Here is a 12299-nt window from a genome sequence, read left to right on the forward strand (position 1 = left end):
ATTTTAAATGATGGTGCACAATATGCATTTAAAATAAATGAATACACTCTATTAGGTCTAGCTAGTATTATTTCATAAGAAGGCAAATCTTGCTGAAAGTCCAGTTTCAATTTCCCACAGGCGTACAGCTCATTTTTATCCACATATATTACTTTATGCCGCAGTCATGTTTAAACACTAGAGGGCAGTGCAGCTCTGTTCTGTATCGTGTCACACAACTAACTTCTCCACACTTTTTTCTTGTGTTAGGTCAAACCCTGGATCTACCTTTTTTTGATTTGACTCATTTTAATAGTGATCTGATTTTGGTCATTTCTGCCAAATAATGATTTGGCGGTATGCATTGAATGACCCACCTTAATTTAAATTATTAGTGGGAGTGGAAAAGGTTAAACAGATCAAACCAATCATTCTAAGGACTATTGCACACTTCTGCTTGGTTTAAGGTCTGTTTCACCAATATAAACTAAAAGTATGACGGCAACATTTCCTGCTTGTGTGTCAAAGGTCTTTTACATGTTTGGCTAATACCAGTTTATTATAGCAAGGGCAGTATGAGAGGGGTTTCTGCTGGGAGGAAATAACTGAAATGTGATATTTACATATACTCACCTTAGAGAATATTAGATATCTATTGTGTAGGCATCCATTGGGTTTGTAGAATGCGTTCTCTGTGTTGTATATTTATGGGCTATAGTGGGAGTGTTAATGTACACAGCTGTGTAAGAAAGGCAGTGCTTTTTCAAGGGATGTTGAGAGATCTTGAGTAATTTAGCAAGGGGGACTTCTTAGACCTCAGAGGGCTAACATTTCTAGGCTAGTTTACAGAGGGCATGTGTGGAGACCTCTTCTGGTGAAAGAAGATACTATGTTACGTGTTTTTCTTTTTTTTTCACTACCTGCGCCTGTTAATGCAGCAGACAGTTCTTTATTTAAGCATATATTTAATAAACAACGTTGGGAAGACAAAAAAAAAAAAAAAAAAAACGTTATTATAAAATGAAACCACGCATCCAAAAGCGGGGCAGTAAAACATTTTGTAATAATAGGGTACGGCATTCTTTTAAACCTATCATCGAGTAAGCATAATGGAACGATGCAGTCGAATAGTAAGTAGGCCTACACAGAAAACCCCAAATTCAGGAAAGGTACGTAAGGATAAACACACAATAAAAGCAGGCAAGCAATGTGAATCACTACGAACTACACTCTCTATGTCGTAACAACCGTGTAATTTACAATGCATACATTTCTTCTTCGTTTTTTTTTTTATTCTAGATTTTAAAATCTAGAGAAAATCTGTAGAATCTAATTTAATTATATAGATATATTATAATATATAGATTATATATATATATATATATATATATTATATATTATATATATATATATATAATAGATATATATATATATATATATATATTATAAAATAAAAATAAACGTTATTTGCATAACAGTTACTATGCTCTAGAGTCAATTTTTTATTATTATTAGTTTACTAGAGAGGTTCCAAGGGTTCTAAGATCCAGGTTATATGAACAATAAAACCGTGGCATAAAGAAAAAAAAAAAAAAAAAAAAAAAAAAAAACTTGTTTTTTAAACGACTGTTTGATTGTAGTTTGGGTCAGTCTTTAAAATCACAACTCATTTAAAAAAAAAAAAAAAAAAAAAAAAAAAAAAAGCAGTGGAATACAGTATTTTGCCACGTAAAAAATGAGTATATCTACCAGCAATTCTCCCATGTACCTGTATCAGGTAACGAAGTCTCAAGCTCCACCTGTTCGTGACCTCCGGTGTTAAATCGTCAGGGTGTGTCCAAAAACAAACAGAAAGAGGAAGCTGAAGCTGACAGTATTTCGAACTGTTATGGTCGTCAATGTATTTTTAAATGTGGCTGTACTCTTGGATTGGAAGCTGACCTCGTATGTAAGGTATTTGTATATGTGTTCTTACGGTGATAATTTATTGAAGAAAACAAAACCGTTCTACCAAACATGTTAATTACCATAGCGAGATTGTATGTGAACACTTTGCTTCTGTTGTCTTCATTGAGAAAGGATTGAGGTTAACGCTCTCCAGTATCAAATATTAGTTTAGATAAACAAATGTTATCTGCATTCTACATTTAGTAGAACTGAAGAATATTATACGTGTGTCTGCTAAAATTAAACCACTCATTTTCCGAAATATAATAGAGAGAGAGAGAGAGAGAGAAGAAAGAGAAAGAGACAGAGACAGAGACAGAGACAGAGACAGACGGACGTGTGTCATATGAATAATGTCAGCGGAATCTTTTGTTTCACAAACAGCACACCTCAGCCTTTTCAAAACCTAAATGAAATCTGACGTTTGTAGCTTACAGTAAAAAAAAAAAAAAAAAAATCATGTGTTAAAAGTGCAAGTGTGACTGCTGCTAGGTAATGCATGCAGTTTGATAGTAAAACCTAGTAAAGTTCGAGAATACATACTTTGTTCCAGCTCATTATTTTAAGGGAATCCACATAAATCTAGCTGGGGCTATATCAAAGTTTATTTTTATAAACTGTTTAACATAAGCATTACCTTTTAATATATTTAACCTTTTCAGATTGCTGACTTCATAATCTCAGTGTTATGGAAACATATAAACATAGGATCACCTATTGTATATCCCCAGTGTAGATACAGGTTTGTTACAACCAGGTGAGGAAGCAACACTTAGCAACATGACAGCAGCACCGAGCATACATACGTTTAAGGCAAGGTATTGCTTTTCCATTCTGAATTGAAGCAGAGAAACTCAGGGGTTGTTTCCCAATTTAGAATACAATGAATATATATATATATATATATATATATATATATATATATATATATTCATAATATAGAAGTAAACCTTAACTGGATTGACTTGTTTAGTTATAGTATTCCCCTGTGTGCGGGCCCTCAAAAGGTTATTTACACAGTTTTCTGTTAGTTCTTTTGAAGTTTTAAAGCATTTTCTCCAAAAGGGATCTCTTTATATTTATATATCCAATGGTTTTGTCACCCTGACAAGATGACTTCGTGGTGGGCTATTCCACATTCAATCTGTGTAGCAGGTAGATATCTTAATTTACTGTCATGGGAACCACTTGCTACCTGGAGGTGCTATTAGCATTTGTAGTGACCAGAAGATATACCTGTTATATAATGTATAACAGGTATATCATTTGGTCACTACAAAAAATGTACCAGTGACTAACATTTGCATTTGAGGAATACACCAAATGTTGTGTGTTTTTTTTTTTTTTTTTTTTTTTTTTTTACAAAAACAAACGAAACTTAAACTCCACCTCGGAATGCTATCAGAAATTTCACCATCGTACATGTCATCCACTCCCCCAGATTCCCAGACTCTTAATGGTCTTGACAGCTTAATGGCCTGCTTGTCTCAATATCTTATAAGACATAAGTTACACGGTACAGCCAACAACAGCAGCTCAGTTTAACTGAGATCTTTTTGAACCCTTATTATCTGTATTCATTTCAATAACAAAAGGAGGTGTGTCCTATGTAGTTTTAAAAAAAGGTTTTTACAGACTTAAAAAGGTTGTTACAGTATTGTGTTCCCCCTTTAACTATAACTGAGGTGGGATAGGGTGTTTATAACCTATGGTTATGTTGGATATTTGTTGCTAATTCAGAGATAAATGGGGTCTATTATTTGTCTACAGTAATTCAAAATATACATTTGGAGGTTTGATTTTCATAACCTTGTATGCATTATTAATTATTTTTATATTAATTATTAGACCAATTAATTAGCCCCCAATGTTTTTAAATAAAATAAATGTAAGTAGGAGCTTTTCAAAAACTAACAACATCTTTTTCTCGACACTCTTGTCAAAGAGATGAAATGTTCTCCGTCATTTGAATGAATAGGGCATTTTTTCCATTCCCCAAGTATTCAGACTGCAGCTTAAAAGGGGAAGGAAATTGTACAAGACCTGTTCTGCCTATTGCTGAAAATGAGCTTGTGCAGTAGTGAAACTGACATGTATTTGGACCCCAGCTATGCTACATCCAATTGTGTGAATGTGGTTTGAGAGAAACCTGTAAAGTGCCTGTCTCTGTTTCATAGGTTGAAGAACACGTTTATGAAGAAGGAAGGTCAAACTTCAATAAAAAATAAACTAAAACCTAAATCTGGAAACTTATATGGAAAACAGTGTTGTGGTGCTTTTTTCTGCACAGAGATGTAAGCATACAGCTCATTTGTGAAGAGAGTTGATAGGTGGAAGATGGGTATCTGGCTTTATGCTCAATTTCTACACATTTTTGGGACCGTTGAGTATGTTAACATATTGAAACATATATAAAAAAGCAGTGGATTGGAAATACAGTAACAGAACCTGGGAGGTGGATCTGAAGACATGGATGAGTTGGAAACTGTGGATTGCAATGGAAACTGGGACTCTAGAAACTCTCATTCCTGGGGCGATTTTGAAGGTCCCCCTAGGTGTTCTTTTCCTTCATCCAACCCTGTAGATAATTTCCATGAGCCTGACTGTTTGAATAACCCCTTTGGAGAGTGGAGTACTTTTGGGGAAAGTAACGACCTGAACAATAGTGCTTTCCCACCTTTTACTGGAGAACAGTTAAAATGGAAAACATCACCCGTCAATATGGATGCAAGTTCTCTACACAAGGTTATATATTACATTTGTGAATATATTGAAACTCGCATACATAGATAGGTAAATGAATGAATACTGTACTGTCCTAAGAGGACACTTGCCTTTCAACTAGGTGTGTTTAACTGATACTAATGCTGCCTGTTACAAAATTGTGGATCTTGTTCCATTTTAAAGTACAATGCAATCAGATAGTTTGCTGTCAGGCTTCTTCAGTAACAGTTGTAGTTTTGAGAGAGAACTTTCTCCATATAAAATTTTAGTTTTACTGTATAATTTACTGATGGTATAATAAAACCATCAATACACAAGCTTTCTTGTATGAATTTGCATTGATTCAAATCAGTTGCATATGCAAATTTAAATATCATTTGGATCACATTTAGTATGTGTATTGTTTTTATTGCTGCACAAACAGATTATTCAGCTTGAGCTTTCCACAGAAATCAGGTGCTGACAATCAGGTGAGGGTCATTAGTGTTGATTGGCCTAATTTACAGTTCACAGTGCAATAAGTGAAGAAACAGCTGCTTGGATTTGTAATGATTGCTGCTTTTCTTACAATCCACTCAAAGCCAAGTAGCTGTTTCTTCAGGTGTTTCACTTGAAATGCTAAATTAGCCCAATCAACGCCAATGCCCCTCATCCATGGAGAGCTTAATTCCGAATAATCAGTTTGTCCAGCACTGTTTGTTAGCCTGCCGATAATATATTGAACCATTGAACCTAGCTAATATGTACAGTTAAAGATGATAATAGATTAATTCTGAGATTGAGACAAACATTGTAATAGATTTATACAGCTAACAGAAGTGGTTGACATTGCATTACTCGTTGTTTAGGTGCAGGACGTGACCGATTTCGAGATGGTTTTTAAGAACAGTTTCCCTTTAGTTGAAGTTGAAGAAAGAACTGAGGATATAAGATCACTACTGGAGCTACTTGAAGACTCTCCGCAGGAAGAGGCTTCCTTTGACCGACAGATCCCCAGTCGATTGTACTTTGAATCTTTTAAATATTCATTATTATTGGGCCGTAAACAGTGCCAAGTGTCTCAAACACATGTTTGTGGGTTCTTAAGAAAGTAGTCAGAGAGAGCAAGGGAAATCTCATTAACTGCTTACTAGATCCCAAAACATTCAAAGCTAGTTGGAGAAAACAAGAGAAAAGTTTATGATGAGAACACTTGTTCAACCTTCATAATGAATTTTGTTTAATTACCATAAGAACACTGATTAAGACAGAAATGCATTCAAACCTCTGTTCTTCAGACTGCATATAGTTACATGCTGCGTTTCCCTTGCAGTAGCAGCCCTGTGTCATTATGGAGAAGTCTGCAGGATAAAAACTATGCTGAGCATGTAGAACGAGAGTGGAAAGAGTCTCGCAGCCAGAAGAGACTGTTCACTACAATTGGGATCGACATGACCCAACAGGTACAGTATCAAACTTTAAAATGAAGCCGACAGTTTCAACAGTACAAGAAACAGACACAAAACCCAGCAAATCTATAGGAAGGGTTTTATTTTATGGCCCTTTAGTGGCCTGAAGGACTTGACACAAATTTACATTTCTATAGAACCTTACATATGTCTCAGTGCCCCTGTAATCATTAAGAAGCCATTGACATGCAGTTGACCCCTCCCAGATTGATGAAACTGGACTAGGTATTGCAAGGCATCTTGGGGTAGATGTAAGAATACCTGCAAAGTGATTTGCGGATGCAAAACCCCCATAATAGACGTATGTAAAGAATGGTGTTCACCTGGCGTTCTGCACCCAGTATTAAATTTGCACTTTGCCATCATTAATCCGTTAAAATTATATTGAAATACATAAACATGAAGAAAAGAGCATAGAATTGGTAGGGATCTGGATACTAAACGGGCGCAACATTATAATGTGATGTAAGGATTTTGCCTTGCACTTTGGCAATTGGTGACCCTCCAAAAACTTTACACCGCTTCTTATGAGGTGCAAACCATTGTAGAAGCGAGTAACTAAGAGCTGTATAAAGCACAGATCTGCAGAGACCTGTCACTGGCTTCAGGATGGCTGCTGTGTTACACTTCCTGATGAGGTGACCCTTGGCTCTTGAAGAGAGACAGGAACACATTCGAAGGAGAAGGGCAAGACGAAGACGACCCTGCATATTTAATCCCAGGGTCACTTTGTTTGGGATGCTGGAGGATGCGGTGCTAAAGTGTTATCGTCTCACTCCGCAGGTTATCCTAGACCTAATAGCTGATTTGAGGGATGAGCTAGACCCCAATGTCAATCTAGGGATCGCTATCCCTGAACATGTGAAAGTACTGTGTTCTCTGCATTACTACGCTTCTTGTTCCTTTCAGACCACAGTTGGAATGTCTGGAGGGATAGCCCAATCTACCTTTTCCAGAGTGCTAGGCACATTTCTGGATGTCATGCTGAAAAGGGCAGGCCAGTACATATCATTTCCTAAGGATACTAGCATAACTGATTTTGCTTTTCCAGACAACTCCATTTCATTCTGAGTGACCTCAGCCGTAAAATTTCTCAAGCTCTTTCTCAGAAAACATTTATTTTCTTTTCCCTGCACCAAGAGGGTTTTGCTACCCTTGCACTGACATACATATATCTTTTTTTTGTTTGTATTTTCGTACTCCACAAATGTCACACAGTGCTTACTGCTCTCTGTACACCTAACTCCATCACCTCTTGGCTGCAAGTTCGGCAGCTAAATAGACCGATGCGCTCATTGAGACCCTCATTATCATAATTGTGGATCGTTATTTGTGCGTGTTGAGTAATTTACATTGCTCTTAAGTTTACATAGGGTGCAGTGCAAAATAACTTCCTAGCTGCAATGCAATTTTAATTTTGCATCCACAATTATTTGCACTGCACCTATACTTACATCTACCCCCTAATGTATACAGCATATGGTTGAGAAGGACTTTACATATCACAGAGATAAAACCTCAGATATAATAAGGAAATGTCAGATTGGAAAAATAATGGGGTTCTCACACTGAATGAAAACTCCACAGCAAAGAAGGCATTTTATTGCTAACAGTAGTTTGTGGTTAGGAGAGATTATGAACAGGAGGTGGTGCCATAGCACAGGCATGAGAAAATCAACGATGGCTAGGGAACCCTTCCAGGAAGTCATCTGATTTCTTAAAATGCAATCACAATAGTTTAGCAAAATGACACAGTATTATAGTACCGATAAGTGCACCTCTAAGAGCCTGTTAGTAGCATTAGTAGGGACCATTCTGTTAGATTTACTGGATAAAAGAAAAAGATTAAAGAAATCTGTTAACTCAGTAGAGCAACAAACACCATATATAAACTAAATATAGCATAATGACATAGAAACATCTTTTTGTTACTTCTTGTATTGAAATGAGGTGCTCTTGAAAACCTTTGCTTATATTTCCACACACCAGGGATCTACACCAGTGCTGACTGTGAGCCTCAAGCATGCCCTGGAGGGACAACTTGTGTCTCGCTGTTCTCTTCACTCACTGCATCTAAACTATTACACTCGTAATATCTGATTATTAATAACCAAATAAAAATATCTGTATGTTCGCTCTTGACAATCAGGATTGCTGCCACAGGCAGATTCTTGTTCAACGAGAGCACACAGTCCCATTGGAATGGCTTCCATTTACGCCGTATATTTGCATTAGCTAATGTAAGAACTGCTGGTTTGAAACCCCTGTTGTTAGTGTGCTCTTGTAGTTTTAGCTTCCCAGTTGCTGCTTTCAGTGCAAAGAGTTGATAAAATGTTTAAACAGAAATGACAATCAAGCTTTATGTGTGCATTTTAAGTGTTTTGCCGTCTTGAAAGCAGTTATGGATACAGATCTTTGAGCTTTACCAGCGTGTGTAGAAGATGGAATGGTTGCAGCATTTAATACAACTGCAGCTAAACTAATGTTTTGTGGCATTTGACATCTTCAGTAATGTAATTAACTTTTTTTTTTCTTTTACTAATTAGCACAAAATCACTGATAGATGCACCTTAGGATTTAAGTTGCAAGTATCTAGTGTATCATAGGGTGATAATAATATATGGAAAATAGGGAGTAAACAAGGGAGGTTTTTTTGGAGTTGGCCAAGTTTCAACCGGGGCAACAAAAGAAAAGTGTTACAATGTAGCAGTGGCAGGAGCAGCTGTTACACTCATTATTATTATTATTATTATTATTATTACATATTATATGCTGGTAGCGTTGTCTTGGTTTTATATTGGTGCTCAAGTGGTTTCTTCACCTCTTTTGTTAATTAATTTGCTGTTGGAGGGCCTTCAAGCATGCTTTTAAATTATACTAATGGTATTTATCTCGCTCATTCTAATACATGAGAACAAGGTCATCTCAATGAGCATTTTTACTACCTTCTGACAATTTCTGTCCATGTGGGGTGTGAGGTAAGCAGCTTGTCTTTTACATGCACACTTGCCCTGGCACCACTTCCTCAATCGCATGTCATTTTATTTTATGATACCTACAGCACCAATTATGCATTTACAGCCCTGGTGTTACTTTCATACAGGGCCTAGGTACTCCAAGCTATTTATTCAAAATTGTCATCTTTTTTTTTTTGTAAACTATCTATTGCAATTCTAACATGAAAAAGAAACAATTGCTTACAAGCCTCTAAACCAAATGTCCGAGTTGTTTATTGCTATTTTGGTCATTTTATTGGACGTGTTTTTTTTTCTTTCTGGGAAAAAAAAATATATGTGTTATGCTGATTTTTTTTTTTGAATAAATAAGTAGCTTTGAGAATCGAACTCCTGTATTTTCATTTGTTACATTGTAGACTCTAGAAACTGTAAAGGAGGACTTTTGGGAAAATGACGAGGAAATGTCTGACACTGCTACCTTACCGAACCCTGGAACTAAGGACCTGATTCAAACCAAGGTGAAATTATAACAATAATAAACCATCACAGTTGAGCTGCATGCATATTGCAGCACCATATATAAATATAAACAACAGTATATGCCATTATATGTAAATATAAAAGTGAACTCGGCCATATTGCAGTAAGTAAGTTTAGTATTGAAGACTACTTGCTTTGGTTCTTACAGTTTTGTCACAGAAAATCTTGTCATGTTTTAAACAATGTTGAGTCTGACTGGAGATACTCAGACAAATGCAGAGAAATGTATGTGATTTATGATAAATTTGAAAGAGCATAATTATATATGTTGTAGCCAGACCATGCTGATACAATACCAATGTTTTTATTTATTCTGTTTTTCACAGCTGTTTGTGCCTCTGTGTTCACGAAATGCTCGAAGTTTTATCTACCACATATCTCATCAATGGTTACAGATAAACAGTCAACTGAGCATTCAAAGCAAGAAGAAAAGCTTTTTGTTTTAACTCTTACTGCTATTTTTATTTGCACTATTGTAGAACTATAGATAGGTTATGAATAATTGTGTCCTGTTTTAATTTAATGTGTGTTTGTGTTGCAACTGATTGTAAACCTCTCTGTAATCATTCTTTACAGAATTTCTCAATATCAGCACATTTTAGTGAGACGCTCAGAGGTTTAAACCTATGTATGTAAGGTGGCACATTTTATACTCTTATAAGATAAAGAAAGAAGATAATTGAGCACCATCTTACACCTGGATGAGGAATATTTGACTTTTTTTTTTTTTTTTTTTTTTTATGAAGACCTGTTGATTGTTGAAGATGTTTAGAAATAACTCCAGCTTCCCACAGGGACAATGATTATTCCTGCCATGCCCAGCAACACACCATGTTTACCTTCTTCGCTTTTTTTTCGTCCACCAAGACAGTTTTGTCAAAGCGTACATTTACAAGTCCAAGAAGTTTCTTTAGTTTTAGATATGTTTAAGTATATGACTCGGTGTTTGTCCTAAGAACTGCTGCTTCCACCCTGTCTTGTGTTTTATCTGGAATCCCAGGATTTGCATCAGCATATCTAACTAAGTGACATGCAAATTGAAACCAATTTAAGAATTGGCTTATCATTGTTACAAAAAGCTTTTGAAGAAAACCTCCAGCACAACTAGGGCAATAATTTTGGTGTTTAAATATTCAAATATTTTATTAATTACATATTTAGCACATTATATGACATTACTCTAAACCTGACATAAATTTCACTGTAAATGTTTGTCCTGAAGGAGGCCCACGCACCCAGGACTGACAAATCTTTTCTTGATTTTTTTGGAATACTAATGAGCGTAAATTCCTGCTCTTCAAATGTACTTTATTATAGTAAGGGTAGAATTGTTAGCAAAAGATCAAAACAAAGAAAATATGTCTTTTACTGGTAAATACTGTTAAGCCTTAAGAAAAGCACTGGCTTTGTGAATACGGGCTACACGCTGTCAGTTAATGACCATTTTAAACAGTGCTTCCAAGAGAATACAAAACGATAGCTGGTGTTTCTAACGTGGATGTGAAGATAAACTGCATCATACCTGTAACAAATTGGTAAATGTTCTATCTTGTTGCGCTGTAAGATCTGTGAAAACAAAAAATAACTTAACAGCAATACAACAACATAGTTTTATGCAGTTAAATTAAGCTATTACCATAAATAGTAAGACCTTTTAGCTTTCTTAAATTTATATCAGATGTTTCTTAGCTGATCAATATATACCGTTCTTCTTCCATGCTCTTCAGTTATCCAAGAAGCACCCTTCCATCAGTTTTTTTTACTGCTGCCCATGAATATTCTTGCAGCAGGCTGCGGGTGATGTAATATGCTGTCACTTTTTGAAAAGATCTGGATTTTTTCCACCCGTTTCTTCTGAGGGGGCCGACAGACATCTGCCGCTTCTTCCTCTATGAATGTACTTCCGATGCACATTTTGAACTGCTCTGCTTAAACAGCGTTTGTGTTTGTATGATGAAAGGCTCACTCAGGACAAGTAGCTGTTCCATAATCGGCACCATTTCGTTATTTACAGGGTGTCTTGCTGCATTTACTGCATTATCATAATGTCTGAATAATAGACGCAGTAATCGAAAAACCGTCAACATTATCTAATGTTTAATTATCAGTTCTCACTGTGGTGCTCTCGGAGGTATGATGTAGTATAATGTAATGTAGTGGGTTGGGGGCCTGCTCCCACAGAGGAAAACAACTGATGATGTCAAGAACGAGTCAGCCAATAACAAACAAGGTGCTTACTGAGGTGTTAGGATTTTAATTGGCTTTGAATCATAGCTGGTCCAGTGCAATTTTCAACTTCCTAATTCAAACCACAGCTGTGGTTCAATTGCAGGTAGAGCAGTTTAAATATACTGTGACAAGCAATATGCAAGGTATAATTGTGCGTAGGTTGTTCTTGTGATACAAGTGGATTGCTGGATGGTACACGCTGCACTTTCTGTTTGAGTGTTTTCTAAATATCCAGTTTATCTTGACTGTTTGAACTTGCTGTGCCTGGTTCAGGTCAACCCTTTTAAGAAATGCTCCAAATGGTTAAATGTAGATCACATAACACACCGGTTTTGTAGCTCAGATAAGACATCTTTAGAACTGAAGGTGCTTAGTGTTAAAATTTTGTGTATTTTATTGAAAAGAAAGCACATTGTTAGGTGTCAGTTTGAACAGTAATACTACTTCTGTGAAATGAAGGTGAAATAATGATTGA

General features: G+C 36.0%; 1 protein-coding gene across 1 annotated transcript; it reads left to right on the plus strand.

Annotated features, from left to right (window-relative positions):
• The first annotated feature begins 1722 nt into the window (after positions 1-1722).
• LOC121324959 (uncharacterized protein CLBA1-like) lies at positions 1723-12299 on the plus strand. Its single transcript, XM_041267200.1, has 6 exons — positions 1723-1932; positions 4104-4671; positions 5499-5653; positions 5963-6092; positions 9472-9573; positions 9922-12299. Exons 2-6 carry the CDS (start codon positions 4396-4398, stop codon positions 10039-10041), a joined length of 783 nt encoding a protein of 260 aa, XP_041123134.1. The 5' UTR covers positions 1723-1932; positions 4104-4395; the 3' UTR covers positions 10042-12299.

Source organism: Polyodon spathula, chromosome 12, assembly GCF_017654505.1.
Source record: "Polyodon spathula isolate WHYD16114869_AA chromosome 12, ASM1765450v1, whole genome shotgun sequence".
NCBI lineage: Eukaryota > Metazoa > Chordata > Actinopteri > Acipenseriformes > Polyodontidae > Polyodon > Polyodon spathula.

Coding starts and splice junctions, on each gene's coding strand:
- LOC121324959 (XM_041267200.1), top strand. CDS start 4,396: ATGGATGAGTTGGAAACTGTGGATTGCAATGGAAACTGGGACTCTAGA. Junction 6,093..9,471: donor GGATCGACATGACCCAACAG/GTACAGTATCAA, acceptor GTTACATTGTAG/ACTCTAGAAACTGTAAAGGA. Junction 9,574..9,921: donor AGGACCTGATTCAAACCAAG/GTGAAATTATAA, acceptor TGTTTTTCACAG/CTGTTTGTGCCTCTGTGTTC.